The sequence below is a fragment of the Rhinoraja longicauda genome, chromosome 34, assembly GCF_053455715.1.
Source record: "Rhinoraja longicauda isolate Sanriku21f chromosome 34, sRhiLon1.1, whole genome shotgun sequence".
NCBI lineage: Eukaryota > Metazoa > Chordata > Chondrichthyes > Rajiformes > Arhynchobatidae > Rhinoraja > Rhinoraja longicauda.
Window position 1 is genome coordinate 10,214,339 of NC_135986.1, and position 19,800 is coordinate 10,234,138.

At 50.1% G+C, this 19,800-nt stretch overlaps 1 protein-coding gene across 1 annotated transcript in view; it reads right to left on the reverse strand.

The window, feature by feature from the left end:
- Window positions 1–8,678: 8,678 nt before the first annotated feature.
- LOC144609334 (putative G-protein coupled receptor 139) overlaps window positions 8,679–19,800 on the reverse strand; it is a 27,186-nt gene continuing 16,064 nt past the window's right edge. The window contains exon 3 of the mRNA XM_078427761.1: window positions 8,679–9,571. Within this exon, the coding sequence (XP_078283887.1) occupies window positions 8,679–9,571 (893 nt within the window). The remainder of the gene's footprint in view (window positions 9,572–19,800) is intronic.

Genomic DNA, 19,800 nt, shown 5'->3' on the forward strand with positions numbered 1-19,800 from the left:
CATAGAATGGCGTTGCTGGCTCGCAGGGCCGAATGGCCTACTCCTGCACCTATTGTCTATTGTTTATTGTCCAAAACGATCTTTCAAAGCAGATGATGCCAGTTATCTGGCGCTGTAAGGCATCAACTCTCCCGCTGCGTGACCCTGTCACCAAGGTGTACTACAGCTTGAATTAGGTGTTCCTGTTATCTAGAAGGCCCAGAGCAAAGGGAAGAGCTGGTGACATCGTATCTGCTGCTGATGTGGGCCAACTGAAGCAGATCTAGGTGACTTCTGAGGGAAGAGATTCACACCATAACGAAACTGCTGAAGCGTTTTATTAAGTGCTACCAGGCAATAATTATTGAGGCAGGTATCGACGCTCTAAGTGTGGTTTATTTTAGAAATACGGTATGGACACAGGCCCTTCGGTCCACCAACTCCACACCAACGATCGATCACCCCTTCACACTGGTTCTACGTTACCGACGTTTGCATCCAGTCCTTAAACACTATGGGGAAATTTTACAGAGGGCCAATTAACCTTTCAACCCGCACGTCTTTGGGACGAAGGATCAAACCGGAGTACCCGCTGGTAACCCACGTGTTTAGAGTGACAACGTGCAGACTCCACACAGACAGACTCCACACAGGTCAGGGTGAAACCCAGGTCGCTGGTGCGGTGAGGCAACGGCTATACCAGCTGCGCCACTCTGCCGCCAACCCCTCGTCTTGGGAACCAAAACGATAGATACCATTTGGAAGCAAATGGGAACCACAGGCTGCAGAAGCGAGTGGTTGCACATGTCCCTGAATACAGCAGCCAGTTGATCCGCACGTGGCTTTAACCATCGTGTGGTACCCTATCTGGGCCGGACTCTTTGCGTGCATTCACCCTCTCCTGAACGTTGCTCTGACGTGGTGTCAGACATCGATATCACTGTGTCAGGGGCAGTGGGGCATTGTGGAGTCATAGATTCATACAGCATGGAAACTTGCCGACACCGACCAACATGCCCAATGTAGACTCGTCCCACCTCCCTGCGTTTGGCCCATATCCCTCTAAACCTGTCCAATTCATGTATCTGTCTAAATGTTTCTGAAACGTTGCAACAGTACCTACCTCAACTACCTCCTCCGGCAGCTCGTTGATCAGCCACCACCCTTTATGTGAAAAAAGTTAACCTTTAGGTTCCGATTTAAACTTTCCCCACTAACCTGAAACCTAAATCCTCTGGTTCTCGGTTCACCTGCACTGGGCAAGAGACGCTGCGTCTCCAATATTTATTCCTCTCAAGATTTTATCCACCTCTATAAGGAATACAACCCCAGCCTGATAAACCTCTACCTATAGCCCACGCCCTCGAGTAATGGCAACTTCCTCGTAAATATTCTTTGCATCCCTTCCAGCTTGATAACATCTTTCCTATAACTTCGTGGCCAGAACTGAACACAATACTCTATATGCAGCCTCATCAACGTCTCATAGAACTGCGACATTACCTATCTTCTGTTATATCCAATATTCTGACTGATGAAGGATTTGTGCCAAAAGGTTTTTGACAACTCCATCTACATGTGGTGCGATTATCAACGAACTATGAAAGAGTGGAGCGACTAGGCTTGTATACACTGTAATTTAGAAGGATGAGAGGGGATCTTATCGAAACGTATAAGATTATTAAGGGGTTGGACACATTAGAGGCAGGAAACATGTTCCCAATGTCGTGGGAGTCCAGAACCAAGGGTCACAGTTTAAGAATAAGGGGTAGGCCATTTAGAACAGAGATGAGGAAAAACATTTTCAGTCAGAGAGTTGTGAATCTGTGGAATTCTCTGCCTCAGAGGGCAGTGGAGGCCAATTCTCTGAATACATTCAAGAGAGAGCTAGATAGAGCTCTTAGGGATAGCGGAGTCAGGGGTATGGGGAGAAATCAGGAACGGGGTACTGATTGAGAATGATCAGCCATGGTCACATTGAACGGGCGGCACGGTAGCGCAGCGGTAGAGTTGCTGCTTTACAGCGAATGCAGCGCCGGAGACTCAGGTTCGATCCTGACTACGGGTGCTACACTGTAAGGAGTTTGTACGTTCTCCCCGTGACCTGCGTGGGTTTTCTCCGAGATCTTCGGTTTCCTCCCCCACTCCAAAGACATACAGGTATGTAGGTTAATTGGCTGGGTAAATGTAAAAATTGTCCCTAAATTGTGGAGGATAGTGTTAATGTACGGGGATCGCTGGGCGGCACGGACTTGGAGGGCCGAAAAGGCCTGTTTCCGGCTGTATATATATGATATGATATGATATGAATGGCGGTGCTGGCTCGAAGGGCCGAATGGCCTACTCCTGCACCTATTGTCTATTGTCTATTGTCTATGTACCTGCACGACAAGATCCCTCTACTCTCCAACACTTCCAAGATCCCTGACGATCACCGTGGCGGTCAGACTGCTGTTCATGTTAGAATTTCCAAAATGAAACACCTCACACCTCAGAATTACATTGCATTAATCACTCTTCGGCCCACCTGACCAACGATCAAGATGGTGCTGCATTTTTTGACAACCATCTTCACTATCTTACAAGTTGATGCCATTAAATAGTTGCTTGTTTTTATTTATGGTGAGTGAGAGTTTTCTTTGCATCAATGTTCAAATGGGTGTTCTGTCTGTAATTTGACTCATCAAAATCCACGGTTTAACCAACTGCACTGGTGCCATTGGCGAATAGAGATGGAATTGGAGCCGTGTTTGGCCGATGAGTCAGGGGTGTAAGGAGGGTAGAGCAGAAGGCTAAGCACACTGCCCTGAGGTGGACCGGTGTTGATGGTCAGTGAGGAGGAGACGTTGAAACTGATCCACACAGACTGAAGATAGACATGAAAATCTGGAGTAACTCAGCAGGACAGGCAGCGTCTCTGGATAGAAGGAATGTGTGACGTTTCGATTCTAAACCCTTCAGAATGCGAGTCATGAAACGAGAGATCAAAGGAGACGAAGATGAACTAACATGTAGAATAGATCATTGGTAGCTGCGGGAAGTTGACAACGAGGCATGCAATGTCAGGTGAGCAATCAGACTGGAAGGAGCACGAGGATGGGGAGGGATGGAGAGAAAGGGGAAGCAAGGGTAACCTTTACATTATTTACCAATACTCTCCTCCGCCGAGCAGAGCTGGTCCTTACCCTCGACAATTTCTCCTTCGACTCCTCCCACTTCGTCCAAATCGAAGGCGTAGCTATGGGTACTCGCATGGGCCCTAGCTATGCCTGCTCTTTGTACGGTACGTCGAACAATCCCTGTTCCAGGTGTACACTGGCCTTATCCCAGAACTCTAGCTCCGCTACATTGACGACTGCAACGGTGCTACCTTCTGCACCCATGCAGAACTCTCTGACTTCAGCAACCTCACCACTAACTGCCATCCTGGTCTCAAATTTACTTGGACCATCTCCGACATCTGCCTACCGTCTCGGAGCTCAGACTCTCCATCACAGGAGACAGACTATTGACCGACATCTACTACAAACCCACTGACTCCCATAACTATCTTGACTACACTTCTTCCCACCCAGTTTCCTGTAAAGGCTCTATCCCTTTCTCCCAATTCCTCCGCTTACGCCGCATCTGCGCGCAGGATGAGGTGTTGCATTCAAGGGCATCAGAGATGTCCTCGTTCTTTAGGAAACGAGGGTTCCCCTCTTCCATTATAGATGAGGTTCTCACTAGGATCTCCTCAACATCCCGCAGCTCCGCTCTTGTTCGCCCTCCCCCTATTCTTAACAAGGACAGAGTCCCCCTTGTTTTCACCTTCCACCCAATTAGCCGTCGCATGCAAAATGTTATCCTCCAACTTTTTCGCCACTTCCGACGGGATCTCACTACTGGCCACATCTTCACATTCCTACCCCTTTCTTCTTTCCGCATAGACCGTTCCCTCCGCAACACCCTGGTCCACTCGTCCCTTCCCACCCAAACCACACCCTCTCCAGGTACTTTCCCCCGCAACCGTAGGAGATGCAATACCTGTCCCTTTACCTCCCCCTCGACTCCATCCAAGGACCCAAACATTCTTTCCAGGTGAGGCAGTGGTTCACCTGCACCTCCAACAACCTCATCTACTGAATCCGCTGTTCCAGGTGTCAACTTTTCTACATCGGCGAGACCAAGCGCAGGCTCGGCAATCTTTTCGCTAAACACCTCCGCTCAGTCCGTCTTAACCTACATGATCTCCCGGTGGCTCAGCATTTCTACTCGCCCTCCCGACCTAATGTAACTTGTCTGTTCTGAGCCTCCTCCATTGTCAGATTGAGACCCGACGCAAATTGGAGGAACAGCACCTCATATTTCGCTTGGGTAGTTTACACCCTTGCGGTTTGAAAATTGACTTCTCTAACTTGAAATATTCACTGCTTTCGATCTCTATTCCATCCCCTTCCAAGTTCTCTATCCCACCCCTCGCCTGACATCAGCCTGAAGAATGGTCTCGATGCGAAACGTCAGCCATTCCTTCTCTCCCGACAGGCTGCCTGACGCTCCAAGTTACCCCAGCATTTTGTGTCTACATCAGATAAGTCATCATGCATACCGCTGGGTTGTAAGTTGCCCAAGCGAAATATAAGGTGCTGTTCCTCAAATTTGCATTGGACCTCACTCTGACAGTGGAGGAGGCCCAGGACAGAAAGGTCAGTATGGGAATGGATAGGTGTTAAAGTGTTTAACATCCGGGAGATCGTGTAAATCTTGACGGACTGAGCGGAAGGTTTCAGTGAAATGATCCGCGAGCCTATCCTTGGCCTCGCCAATATGTAGGAGTCCACACCTGGAAAAGCGGATATAGTAGATGAGGGAGGAGGGGATGCAAGTAAACCTCTGCCTCACTTCAAAGGACTGTTGGAGTCCTTGGATGGCATTGAGGCACCAGGTTTAGGGGCAGGTGTTGCATCTACTGCGGTTGCAGGAGAAATTACCTGGGGAGGGAATGGTTTGGGTGGGAAGAGACGATTTAACCAGGGAGATTCAGAAGGAATGTTCACTGCCGAAAGAGAAAAGGAGTGGAGATGGTAAGATGTGGCTCGTGGAGGGATCCCATTGGAGGTAGCGAAAATATTGGAGGATTGTGTGCTGTATGCAACTGCTGATGGAATGAAAGGTGAGGACGAGGTGGACTCTGTCCCTGGTGCGACTGGGGGGTGGGGGAGCAAGACTAGAGTTGCGGGGTACTAAGGAGGCATTTGTGAGGCCTTCATCTGTGATGGAAGAGGGGAATCTCAGTTCCCTAAAAGATAATGACATAACGGATGTCCTGGTATGGAACATTTAACCTTAGCTGCAGATGTGTCTTAGACGGAGGAATTGAAAGTAGGAGTTAGAGTCTTTGAAGGAGGCATAGTGTGAAGAAGTGTAGTCTAGATAGCGTCTGGGTATCTAGGTAGTTTCATGCTATATGTCAGTTGATAGGATATCACCTGTGATGGGTACAGTAAGATCAAGAAACGTTAGGGAGAAAGAAACATAGAACATAGAAAATAAATGCAGGAGGAGGCCAATCGGCCCTACGAACCAGCATCGCCATTCATTGTGATCATGGCTGATTGTCCCCCATCAATACCCGGTGCCCGCCTTCTCCCTATATCCCTTGATTCCACTATCCATTAGAGCTCTATCTAACTCTATCTTAAATCCATCCAGTGATTTGGCTTCCACTGCCCTCTGTGGCACAGAATTCCACAAATTCACAACTCTCTGGGTGGCAAAGTTGTTTCTCACCTCAGTTTTAAATGGCCTCCCTTTTATTCTAAGACTGCGGCCCGTGGTCCTGGACTCGCACAACATTGGGAATTTTTTTCCTGCATCTAGCTTGTCCAGTCTTATAATTTTATATGTTTCTATTAGATCCCATCTCATCCTTCTAAACTTCAGTGCATACAAGTCTAGTCTTTTTAATCTTTCCTCATATGACAGTCCCGCCATCCCAGGGATCAATCCCACGGTCCAAGTGAATTTGAGTGCAGTATGGAAATTAGTAGTGCAGTTTGGAAAAATGATTTGAGTGCAGTGCCGGAAAAGTGCGTGAGTTCTGCATGGATGCAGGAGGTGGCACCGATGCAGTCGTCAATGTAGCAGAGATGCAGTTCGGTATAGGGCCAGTGTACGCCTCGAACAGGTATTGTACTACGTACACTACAAAGAGCCAGGCATAGCTGGGGCCCACACGAGTGCCCTTAGGTGTGCCTTGGATTTACAGGAAGTAGGAGGAATTGAAGGATAAATTGTTACGAGTAATGACCAGCTCCGCTAGGCGGAGGAGAGTGTTAGTACAGGGTAATTGGCTGGTTCGGCGGTAGAGAAAGGAACGGAGTGCCTTCAGGCCTTCCTGGTCAGGGATGGAGTTGTAGAATGACTGAACATCCATAGTAAAGCTGATGGAGTGGGGGCCTAGAAAAAGGTAGTAATTGAAGAGCCGAAGGGCATGTGAAGTATCTTGAACTGCGTTTCAACGTCAGAGAGCCGGGTTCGACCCTGAGAACGGGAGCTTGTCTGTACGGAGTTTCTCCGATCTCCCCGTGACCTGCGTGGGTTTCCTCCGAGATATTCGCTTTCCTCCCACACTCAAATGTTTGCAGGTTGATTGGCTTGGTATAAATGTAAAATTGTCCCGCGTGTGTGTAGGACTAGTGTTGGTGTGCGGGGATCACTGGTCTGTGCGGAATCGGTGGCCCGAAATTAAACTAAACTAAACTAAACTAAACTAAACTAAACTAATCTAAACTAAACTAAACTAAACTAAACTAAACTAAACTAAACTAAACTAAACTAAACTAAACTAAACTAAACTAAACTAAACTAAACTAAACTAAACTAAACTAAACTAAACTAAACTAAACTAAACTAAACTAAACTAAACTAAACTAAACTAAACTAAACTAAACTAAACTAAACCAAACCAAACTAAACTAATCTAAACTAAACTAAACTAAACTAAACTAAACTAAACTAAACTAAACTAAACTAAACTAAACTAAACTAAACTAAACTAAACTAAACTAAACTAAACCAAACTAAACTAAACTAAACTAAACTAAACTAAACTAAACTAAACTAAACTAAACTAAACTAAACTAAACTAAACTAAACTAAACTAAACTAAACTAAACTAAACTAAACTAAACTAAACTATATTAAACTAAACTAAACTAAACGAAACGTAACTAAAGGCAAGTTTGCTGACGATGGTAAATTAGCTGACATTAAATATGGTTGTCCAAAATTGCTAGATAACCTAGCTGCGGAATGGCCAGTGCAATTAAATGCAGATAAGTGCGATGTATTGGATTTTGGGAGTCGGATGGCGTAGGGGCTTCACGTTGAAAGGCAGGACCCTGGGGAGTGCGGTAGAGCAGAGCGATCAAGATGTGCACTTTCATAATACCACGAGAGATATACGCAGTAGCTAAGTATTTTGGTAAACTGAGCTTCAACAGTCACGATATTGTGCATAGAGGTTGAGCATGTTAAATTTACAACGATTTTGGTACGGCCACATTTAGAGTACGGTGCTCACTTTGGTCACCCAGCTTCAGGAAGGACGTCATTGAGGTGGAAACCGTGCAGAGAAGATTCACGATTTGCCAGGACTTGCGGACCAGAGCTCTAGGGAGTGGTTCAGCAGGCAGGCATCTCATGGGAACGCAGGCGGCACAAGCAAGATCTACATAAAACACCATGCGAAATATATAGTGTAAACCATCCAGGATTGGGAAATCAAAAAGTAGTGGACACTGGTTTAAGGCTGAAAATGAGAATGCCAGGATTTGATAGGAAACTGCGGGATATCCCTTTCACTCAATGACCGATTGATGCACAGATGGACCTATCAGAGTACCTAGTTATTGCAGGTAGGGTAATAGTTTTCAAAGAAACTAAGATAGGTACATGGATAGGAGGGGTTTTGGGGAAGATGGGGCAAACGCGGAAAGATGAGACTAATGTAGATGGGGCATTTTGGTCTGCATAGTTAAGGTGGACCGGGCAGATATGCTTCCGTGCTGCATGACTTCATAACTGGAACTGAAAGTTCAAACCGTTAGATTGCAAGCTACCCAGGCGGAATATGAAGTGTGGCGTCTGCAGTTTGCTTGTACCCTCACTATACCAAACGATGAGACAGTGGACAGAAGAGTCGGGATGGGAATTGGTAAATGAATGATAATGACTGGGAAGTGGAGATCCGGCAGGCTTTGACGGTCAGAGCGCTTTGCAGGAAAGGTGTACATGAACGCATCACATGTAAAATGTGGTATAAATACATTTACTTGTAAATAGGTTAAATTATGATGATTTGCATACAATGCATAACACAATCCTCCACCATTGGCTTTAATTAAATGGCACAGACGGTTATAAGATCATGACACAACCGGTCTGCAGGGGGCGCACGATCCTTTACTCTGACACACACAGGTTGCCGGTCCAGAAATACTCAGAGCTGGTCTCATTCATTCCCTTTACTCCCTGCTCCGGCAATCAGCTCGCATTGTTTCAGTCCCGAGACTGTTGATCGAAACATTCACCATGACTACTTTATTGCAACTCTCCCAGACCCACCAGTGTGTCTTTGTTTCAGCTCTTAATAGACGACGCTGCTGTGGTTACCTCGTTACCCTATTCATTACAGATTAACATTTATTACATCAGATTTATTTTTGAACGATCTTAAGACATATTGTGAAGGGATACTTGATTGCATTCTTCAGTTCGTGTCTGAACTTAGACTGAGTGAGCACATAAATAAACGTGTTTGTGCACGAACTTAGAATTTTAAGCATTTTCGCAGTTGAAATTGCGAAATATCTTGGGTTATCGTAGCTTTGGACTTGGTGTAAGTTGGCAATATGCGTGTAAATGAAGAAGCACACGTCCGTAAGCCACAGGAGGATGAAACTTCCGGACACACAGAAGAGTAAAATGATCGATTTCCTTCGACTCTGCATCTCCGGGTCCTCCTGTTTCTCGCCACCGGCGTGTGCGCGGAGCTTCCTGCGGGCTCGGCTCGCCACCACGATGGATCTGACCGTCAGGATATTAAGCGTCACAATAACCAAAAATGGAACCAGAGGGGTTAAAATGGTGTGAATCCACGAGAAAGCAAGCCACCCGGGGTGGAAAAAATACTCCGGCTTTTCCAAACACCCGATTGGCAGGTCTACATAAGCAGAATAAAATGCAAAGTAGTAGGGGATGTTCCGTATTAAGCTCACCACATACACTGTTGCTATCGCTACTCTGGCGATTCTAACCGTGCAGTACTTGGTCTTAAAGCCCTGGCAACAAATGGCCACAAAGCGATCAAATGTAAAAGCGACAGTTAACCAGACTGAGCAGTCCAGCGACACATATCCCATCACTTGTTGTAGGGTGCATGGAACTGTGTGAGTGAACCCGCGAAAAATCTCAGAGTAAATGTAGTATATCGCCACGTTGAAGAAGACGGCCGATAGATCTGCTGCCGCCATCGCCACCAGATATTGAGTGATGCACCGGGACAGTCCGCAATTTCCCCGTCCGAGAACGATGATCGCCACTAAATTACCTGTGGGGAAATGAACACAGACGGCTTTTGAACCTGGTCACCAGATGCAAGATGCTCTCCATGTTGGTGGTCATGGTGCAGGCACGACCCCTACAGCTGTACTACGGTATGACAGTCGCCCGCGCCAAATATCAATTCATCATGAAAAGTGTACGAAGGCTTAACCGAAAATTGAAGGTGGGGTTGAGTGGTATGGGTTGAGATGAAGTAGCAGTGTCCAGCAGAGACACGGTACTAAACGCCACCTTTATACGTGGTTGCTTCAGTCTCGTGTATTCCGGGAGAAAGATACTTTGGACCCTGTGTTGCTGTCATCTCCATCCGGGATTAATACAGCCTTCCGAAACCGTTCTAACAATTGTCCGAGTGATCGGCAAACAAAGGATTATAATTATGGCATTTCAGTGGCATTACAAGTGAGGATTTGTGTTCACGGAGCCCGAACTTTCTATAAAACTTCACATCGGGAACCACGCAGGGACCGCGCACCGCGACCCTTTCTGAGCCACTCCGAGTGTTGCATCTCCCCTCCCATCAACGACCCTCTTCAGTTCCCCGTCGGCATCGTGCGCCGACATCCCGCATCGTTTCCTCTCACTGACATCTACCAACAAAATGCAAAATATGCAAATTCTTGAAATAATTTCAGAGACACGCTGTTGTCTTGTGTTTGCATGGCGGATACATTAGATGGGCAAACCCCGGGCAATCCTTTACTCTCCTGATCCGAAGAACAGTTGCAAAAATTCAACCTCTTAACGGTGTTAAATGGCAAGCGGTTATAACGACTCACTGAGCAGTCCGACGACTGTGATGAAGTCATGAAAGTAAGCTTGGACATGGAAAAGGGTATATATCCGGTCAATGCTACTAGTCCCCATCGCTGATATCGGTTGGACATAAAGATGCGGCCTGTGCTGACAATGGTCTCAGGTAGATCGTCACTGCACGTAGCTCAAGGTCCCCGGTCAGGTTTACTTATATCGCACGAAATTCTGATGTCGTCAATTACATTTCTCCCAGTTGCACATTAATTCCGCTACTTAGAAAGATTGTGAAATTCTGTTTATCTGATATTTCTGAGATACCTCTTGAGATTGTCCTAAGATTGTTTTGTACATCTGCCAACATCTGCTCAGCCTGTTTTGTATCTAAGTTTTCAACATAATGGAAAAAACGGACAAATGAACACAGTGCGGCTCCCGGAACCTCTACCATCATTGCCCAATTCCCCATTCGTTCAGCCAGCACGCAAAGGTTTTCACGGAATCTCGGTAGGGCTGACAAAAATGAGCCGAACCGAACCGAACGAAACGAAACCAAACCGAAACAAACCAGAAAGGAATGGGGGCTCTGGACAGATGTGATTCAGTTGTCTTGCAGCACGGGTTTAATAAAGACCGGGATGGTTCCCGTTAAATTGGGATTTTTGGCGACAGCGAAGATTCACGAGGATAGTGCCACGATTGGAGGGTCTGAGGTACAGGTATTGAGTGAGTAGGCTAGGACTCTGCCTTGAAGCGCAGGAGGATGGGGGTGGTCTTATAGAGTTGTATAAAATCATGAGAGGAATAGATCGTGCAGATGGACATAATCTTTTGCCCAGAGTAGGTGAATCGAGGATAAGAGGAGATAGGTTTAAGGTGAAGGAGAAAAGATTTAGTTGGAAGCCAAGGGACACATTTTTTCAACGAAAGGGTAGTGGGTGTACGAAACAAGCGCCCAGAGGAGATAGGTGAGGCACGGACTATCCCAATATTGAAGAAACTGTCAGACAGGTACAAGGATCGGACAGGCTGAGAGGAATATGGATCACACTCGGGCAGGTGAGACTAGTGTAGCTGGGACTTGTTGGCCGGTGTGAACCAAAGGAACTGTTTATACATTTTATCACTCTATGACTCAATGACTCTAAACGACAAATTAACCCCAAACCTCCTCCCACCACCAGCACGTGTTTAATATAGACTGCGATAGTTCCAGATAAATTGGGATTGAAAGATTTCGGTTCCGGGACTGGTGTTATGTGCCCTTCCATAAGGTCTCAGTGAATTTTGACTTGTATGTAGGTTCAGGAATAAATTGGAAATGCAAATGATATGTTGGCCACTTTTACAGCAAGCGTTTCTGAGCTCAACTTTCAAATGTTTTGCATTAATTATATGGGCACGTAAAATATTGCGCAAGGATATTGGGCCCCACGTCCACCCTGTTGTGTTTGACAGGGTCATGGTTGATCATCTTTTTAACCTCCTGTTTCCGCCTCCTCCCCATCTCCATTGAGCCCTTGTTGGCATTTCAGGACTTGTATTTGTCACTTCTCGTTGTATATTTTGTGGCAAATATTTCCAGAGATTCATCATCCTCCAACTAAATAAATATATATATAGGTCTGAAGAAGGGTCTCAACACGACACGTCACCTATTCCTTCTATCCAGAGATGCTGCCTCTTCCGCCTATTCAGCGTTTTGTGCCTATCTTCGGTGCAAACCAACATCTGCAGTTGTTTCCCACACACACGTACACACACACACATATATATATATGTGTCATATATGTGTGTGTGTTTGTGTGTGTGTGTGTGTGTGTGTGTGTGTGTGTGTGTGTGTGTTTGTGCGTGTGTGTGTGTGTGAGGGAAGCACATCGAAAACAGAGATACACACTTACACACACACACACACACACACACACACACACACACACACACACACACACACACACACACACACACACACACAAACACACACACATATTGGGCAGCTTCTTCTCCTCCTTCTCCTCCTCCTTCAGCGGCCGCTTCCACCGATGGCGGCGTCGACGAGGGCCGCTGCCACCGACAGCCCCGTTCCTCCTCCTCCTCCTCACGCCCTGCCATGTTGTGCGCGCCTCCCGCCGCACCCTCTATCTTCTCTCCGCTCGCTTCTCTCCCCTCCCCACTTCCCAGACCCGCCGCCAAACGCCTCGAGTTGTCCCACCACCGCTGCACGACTCGAGTAATCCCACCTCCGCCGCCCGACTCCTGTAATCCCACCTCCGCCGCCCGACTCGAGTAGTCCCACCTCCGCCGCCCGACTCGAGTTGTCCCACCTGCGCCGCCCGCCTCGAGTAGTTCCAGGTCCGATGCCCGATTCGAGTAGTCTCGCGCTCCCTCCTCCTCCTCCTCCACGCTCGGTAAGTGCCTTTCGCCGCCAACGGCTCCAAGGAGGGGAGTGGGGGTCGAATGGGTGGGGGGAAGTCTGGGGTTAGGAGGACGGTGAGGGTGGCGCGAGGAGAGAGGTGGGGGGTGGGAGAGGAGAGAGAGGGACGTAGTGGTGGGGAAAGGGGGAGTGGGGGAGAGTGAGAGTGGGGCTGGGGAGCAGAGTATGGGGGGCTGCGGGGGGAGAGAATGGAGGGTGGTGGAGGACAGAATGGGGAGGGTGGGGGGAGGAGAGAATGGGGAAAGGGCGTGGTGGGGAAAAGGGGGTTGGGGAGAGTGACAGTGGGGGAGAAAAGTGTGCGGGCAGGGGAAGCGTGGGAGGAGAAGAGAGTGGTGGTGGGAGGGAGAGTGAGACTGAGGAGGGGGGCAGCGGGGGTGGGGAACAGAGGAGGTAACGGGAGGGGGGCAGTGGGTGTCAGGGAAGAGGAGAGAGTGGGGGGTAGTGAGTGGGGAATGGAGGGAAAGGGGGGAAGGTGGGTGAGGGAAGGGGACAGTGAGAGTGAAAGGGGGAGGAGGAGGTTGGGGGAAGGAGACAGGGTGTGTGGGGGTACGGGGGCTGGTGTTGGGGGGGGAGAGAGAGTGTGGGTGGGGGGGAAGGGGCAGTGGGGGTCAGGGGAGAGTGGGAATGGGAGGAGGGGACAGTGAGAATGGGGGTGAGTGTGGGGGGCCGGCGGGAGTTCGGGGAGTAGGGGTGGAGGACAGAGGGAGGGTGGGGGAGAGTGAGAGTGGGGCTGGGGGTGGAGTGAATGGGGGTGTTGGGGAGGCTGGGGGAGGAGAGAGTGGGGAAAAGTGGGGGGAGAGTGAGAGTGAGGCTAGGGGGAGAGAATCGGGGGGTGGGGGGAGGAGAGAGTGGGGGAACGGGGGGGAATAGTGCCACTGGGTGTGGAAGGGAGAGTGGGACTGGGGAGGAGGGCAAGGTGGGATGGGGAGGAGGGAAGAGTGGGGGTGGGGAGGAGGAGTGGTGGGCGGAAGGGGACAGCAGGGGTGTGGGGGGGGAGGGAATGAGGGAGTGGGGAATGCGCCCCCCGGACCTTTAACTAATGCGCTCCCCCCGGACCTTTAACTAATATGCCCCCCCCCCGCGGATCTTTAACTAATGCGCCACGCCACCCCGCGGACCCTAACTAATACGCTCCCCCCCGACCTTTAACTAATGTGCCCCCCCCGACCTTTAACCAATGCGCTCCCCCCCGGACCTTTAACTAATGCGCCCCCTGGACCTTTAACTAATGCGTCCCCCCCCTCCCGCGGATCTTTAATTAATGCGCTCCCCCGTACACCACCGCCCGTCCCCGCATGCCTCGCGTCTGACATTCCTCAGATCGGTCAGCGCTGACCTGGCCGTCGCCTCTCCCGCTGTGGGGGGGGGGGGAGGGATGCGGCTCCCGCCCGACTGACGGGAGTGCCTGCCGATGAGCGTGTGGAGTGACGAGATCTCTGCTGCTGTTCTTCCCTCCCCCCATCCTCGCCTCGCACCCTCTGGTCGTATATTGTTTAAGTTAGAGTGTTTTTAAAGTTAAAACATTTCATTTCTAAACAATTTCTTGAAGATCTTCATCGTGTGACGTCACAGTGGGACCCGTGCTCCTGTGAGATGTCCTCGCCCCCCCCCCCCGGTATTCAGCGTGTGACGTCACAATGGGACCCGCACGACTTCAAGAGATGAGCTCGCGGTCTCCCCCATCCCCCGACCTTTGACTAATGCGCCCCCCCCGGAACCTTAACTAATACGCTCCCCCCCCCAGACCTTAAACCAATGTGCTCCCCACTCGGACCTATAACTAACGCGCCTACCCTCACCCTGCGGACCTTTAACTAATGCGCCCCCCCCGATCTTTAACTAATGTGCCCCCGTGCACCGCCGCTCGTCCCCGCATGCCTCGCGTCTGACATTCCCCAGATCGGGCTGCACTGACCCGGCCGTCGCTTCTCCCGCTGGGGTGGTGGGGGGGGGGGGGGGGGGGGGGGGGGGAGGAGCGGCTCCCGCCCGACTGACGGGAGTGCCTGCCGATGAGCGTGTGGAGTGACGAGATCTCTGCTGCTGCTCTTCCCTCCCCCAGCCTCGCCTCGCACCCTCTGGTCGTATATTGTTTAAGTTAGAGTGTTTTTAAAGTTAAAACATTTCATTTCTAAACAATTTCTTGAAGATCTTCATCGTGTGACGTCACAGTGGGACCCGTGCGCCTGTGAGATGCCCCCCCCCCCCCGGTATTCAGCGTGTGACGTCACAATGGGACCCGCACGACTTCAAGAGATGAGCTCGCGGTCTCCCCCATCCCCCGACCTTTGACTAATGCGCCCTCCGGAACCTTAACTAATACGCTCCCCCCCCAGACCTTAAACCAATGTGCTCCCCCCTCGGACCTATAACTAACGCGCCAACCCCCACCCTGCGGACCTTTAACTAATGCGCCCCCCCCCCGATCTTTAACTAATGTGCCCCCGTGCACCGCCGCCCGTCCCGCATGCCTCGCGTCTGACATTCCCCAGATCGGGCTGCACTGACCCGGCCGTCGCTTCTCCCGCTGGGGTGGTGGGGGGGGGGAGGAGCGGCACCCGCCCGACTGACGGGAGTGCCCTGCCAATGAGCGTGCGGTGTGACTAGAGCTCTGCTGTTGCTCTTCCCTACCCCCGCCCCCGCCTCGCCTGGCACGCTCTCAACCCCGCCGCCGGGAGGTGTAGTCGCCGTCGTCTTTCCCGGGGGGGGTGGGAACGGCACACGCCCGAATGACGGGAGTGCCTGCCAATGAGCGTGCGGGGGTGACGAGAGCTCCGTTGCTGCTCCCCTCCCCTCGCACGCCCGATCGACGTTCGATTGGTCCAGTGATTGGCTCCGACCTCCCGCTCGATGCGGGTGGAGCAGTTGCTTCGGGCTGACACCAAGTGCGGTCGCCGACAATCCACCGCGCACTGCTGCTGATTGACCACACGGTCTCCAGCATCGCAAAAATGGCCTTTTAATCGAAATACAGACGAAAAATTTATAGATATGTTTCATTTTATTTCTAACAAAAAAAACACATTCATTTTAAATGAAGAAAGAGATTTCCATTGTGTTTAATTTTATTTAAAAAACGATAAAAAACAGAGATTTCATAGATAAGTTTACTTTCTCTTTTAACAAAATACATTTATTTTACATAAGTTTAATTTCATTTGTAACAAAGACATTTATATTAAACGAGGAACGTGATTTTCATTAAGTTTGATTTTATTTCTTTAAAAAAAGCTACTGCTCTATAGATAAGTTTGAAAGTTTTAAAAGGATCCATTTTGGTTTGATATTATTGTTTTCAATAATGGCTTAAATTGTGTTTAGGCTATTTTAAATAAAAAAACGGGATTTTGATCACATTTTTTTCATTTCCCAAAAAAAACCCTCCGTTTTGATCTGATACTTTTGTCTTCATTGATAACTGAAATTGCCTGATCTCCATTTTGATCTAACTTAAATTCTCTTGAGGAATTTATACATTTTTTAAAATTTCCATGTTCATCTAATATTCTAAAATCTCCATGTTCATCTAAAATCTCCATGTCCACTGTTGTGTTACATCGTTTTTCTATTTTCTTCTAATACTTATGTGTTTTTTAATAACTGCGATTGTCTTTTGGTTCTTTTAAAGAAAAAACGCAATTTTCATTGATATTTATTTCATTCCAAAAAGCGATCTCCATTTTCATCTAATACTTTTGTGTTCATTAATAACTGAAATTGTGTTTGGCAGTTTATAAATTAATTCGCAGTTATGTTTACGAATTTATAAATTTCATTTTTTTTATTTTCACCTAATACTTCATAACTTTAACTGTCTTCCATTTTCATCAAGTACTTCTGTGTTCATTAATAACTGAGATTGTGTTTAGGTGTCCTCTATTTAACATCATGCCAAGAGGACGGAGCAAAACGACGTGCACGTCTCCAATGTCTCCGAGAAAGAGAGCGAGAACTGGGGGTGGGCGAGAGTGAGGGTGGGGCTGGGGAGGAGAGAATTGGGGAAAGGGGGGTGGGGGACAGTGAAAGTGGGGGTGGGAGAGGTGAGAGTGGGGGTAGGAGGGAGAGTGGGACTGGGGAGGGGCGACAGCGGTGGTGGGGAGCGGAGGTGGTGGGAGGAAGGTGGACAGCGGAGGTCAGGGAAGAGGGGAGAGTGGGGGGAGGGTGGGAGGAGCAGAGAGTGGGGGTGGAGGGAGAGTGGGACAGGGGAGGGGGGTAGCGGGGGGTGGGGGAGGGGACAGCGGGGGAGGGGGGTGGTGTGGGTCAAGGAAGAGGGGAGAGTGGGTGGAGGTAGTGTGAAAGGGGGATAGTGAGAGATGTGTGGGGGTGGGGGAGGAGAAGAATGGGCGAAAGGGGCGGTGGGGGGGAGGAGAGAGTGGGGGAAAGGGGGGGGTGGGTGGGAGGAGAGAGTGTGGGGTGGAGGATAGTGCGAGTGGGGTTGGGAGGGAGAGTGTTACTGGGGAGGGGGACAGGGGGAGAGGGGGTTGGTGGGGGGAAGGGGGACAGTGGCGTTCAGGGAAGATGGGAGCGTGGGGGGGTAGGGAGGTACGGATAAGGGGGATGGAGTAGGGGGTTGAGGGTGCTACACCAATACAGGAGAGGCTTTGGGTCCAGGGCTCCTCGGTCACACCCTCTCCCTTTCCCTGCACCGACTTTAATTGCGCTCCCCCTCCCCTGGAGTAGCACGGCACCACAGTGAAGGAGAAAGAAGATGGCCACTGGCAGGAGGTGTCAATGTCTCCCTCTCCCCTTTCCCCTCCCCCACCCCATTCCCCCTTCACCCACACCTCCCCTCTCCACCCTCCCCCTCCTCTCGCCCCAATGAGATTTTTTACAATGGAAATCCTGCGAGGAACGGGGATGTATGTATGTATATATCTATCTATCTATATACTACTAAAACTCAGATCTTGTATGGTAATATATATGTATGTATATTTTATTTCGCTGATTTCTCCAAAACGGTAAACCCGTAGCGCCAAGATCACCAAGGGGGACAGCTGCTGGAAAATGATGTTTTTATTTAATTCGGTCGCATATCTTTTAAGTTAAAGAGGTTTTAAAGCGCTGCCCCCCCCCCCTTATTGAAGTTTCTATAGAGGGCGCTGCGGTGCAACTGTTTCTCAGTACGCATGCGCGGAATCTCCTCACTCTGTGCTCAGCACGCATGCGCGGCATCTCCTCACTCTCACAAAGAAAATGGACGCCGTTAGCGGCGCCAGCCCGCGATCACCGGCTCAACTCTCCTCTCTCAACTTGCTTCTCTCCTCTCTACCAGGGAGAACATCTCCCCGCTATCCCCCCCCCCCCCGGGCCTTTGAATGATGCGATCTCCCGCACCCCCCCGGACTTTTCACTGATCCGATCCCCCGCACCCCCCCCCCCCGGGCCTTTAACTGATGCTAAGAGTGTGTCTGGGGGAGAGAAAATTGGGTGGGGGTCTGAGAATGGGGAATGGGACAACAGGGGTCGTGCGGAGGGGACTTGGTGGTGGGGGAAAGAGGGGTACTGGGAAAAGGGGAGGTCCATATCCCTCCCCTCTCCCCCATCCCTCCCTCCCCCCCTCTCTCCCCCCCTCCCTCCACAAATACCACGCCATCTCTCATCACCCTCCCCCCCTCCCTCCCCCCTCCATCCGCAACACATCCCTCCCTCCACCACTCCCTCGCTGGGGGAGGAGAAAATGGGGGCGTGTGGGGACGGGCCCACGGGCCCGCTTTGAACGGGCACACTTGTTCTAGTATACTACTAAAACTCTGCTTTCGTGTGTATGTACGAAAGATTCCGTATGTACGAAAGATTCCGAAGTGTCTTTGCTTGACGCTTAACTTACAAACCCTACTCCTCCAAGACGGTACACCAAAGCGCTACGATTTTTGTACCACCATATTCACCATTAACCTGGCCAACTATTGTAAGTACTTTCATTTAAATTGAAGCTACCTTTTTAAAGCTAGAGAGATATTAAAGTTTAACATTTTCATTTCTAACCCTTTTCTTGAAGGGGCTTCAGCGTGTGATGTCACAATGGCACCCGTGCACCAATGAGAGATCAGCTCGCGATGGACAAGCAGCTGCTATTGGATGTTTACTCTTTACAGAGGTTTTAAATTTACATAATTTTTTTTCTGACCTTTTTTTTCAAGGTCTTCAGCTTGTGACGTCACAATGCTTGTGTGAGATGGTTGCAACATTGTTGTTAAAATCAACTGCCAGTTTTTAAAGTTGTGCAAGTCACTTAACATACACAGATCAGCATGGGGCCCCTATTCGCTCACTCCACCCCCTTCCCCCCTCAACCCCTTCCTCCCCACTCCTTCCCACCTCCATCGCCACTCCCTCCCCCCCTCCTCCCCACCTCCCTCACCCCTCCTCCCCTAACTCCCCCCTCCCTCCTTCCCTCCATCCCTCCCCCCCTCCCTCCACCCTTCCATCCCTCTCCCCCTCCCCCCCTCCTTCCACCCTCCCTCCCCCCCTTCTGGTTACAATGGAAACCCTACGGGGACGGGCCCAACGGGGAAAGAGGGGTACTGGGAAAAGGGGAGGTCCCCCTCCCTCCCCTTCCCCCCTCCCCTCCCCCCTCCCCCTCCCCCCTAACCCTCTCCCTCCCCCTTCCCCCCTCCCCTCCTCCTCCCCTCCCCCTCCCCTCCTCCCTCCACACCTCCCTCCTCCCTCCCTCCCCCTTCCCTCCCTCCCCTCCTCCCGGTTACAATGGAAACCCTACGAGGACGGGCCCAACCGGGAAAGAGGGGTACTGGAAAAAGGGGAGGTCCCCCTCCCTCCCCCCTTCCCCATCCCATCCCCCCTCCCTCCCCCTTCCCCCCTTCACCCCGTCCCCTTCCCCCCCTCCCTCCCCTCCTCCCTCCACACCTCCCTCCTCCCTCCCTTCCCTCCCTCCCATCCTGCCAATGCTTGTTTGAGATGGGTGCTACATGTTTCGAAAAGCACCACTAACAGATCGCAGTGAGAAGCACTATGTGACCGCGAATGTTTCAAAACAAGCACTTAAAAAGCACTTATCTTTTTTTTAAGTATTT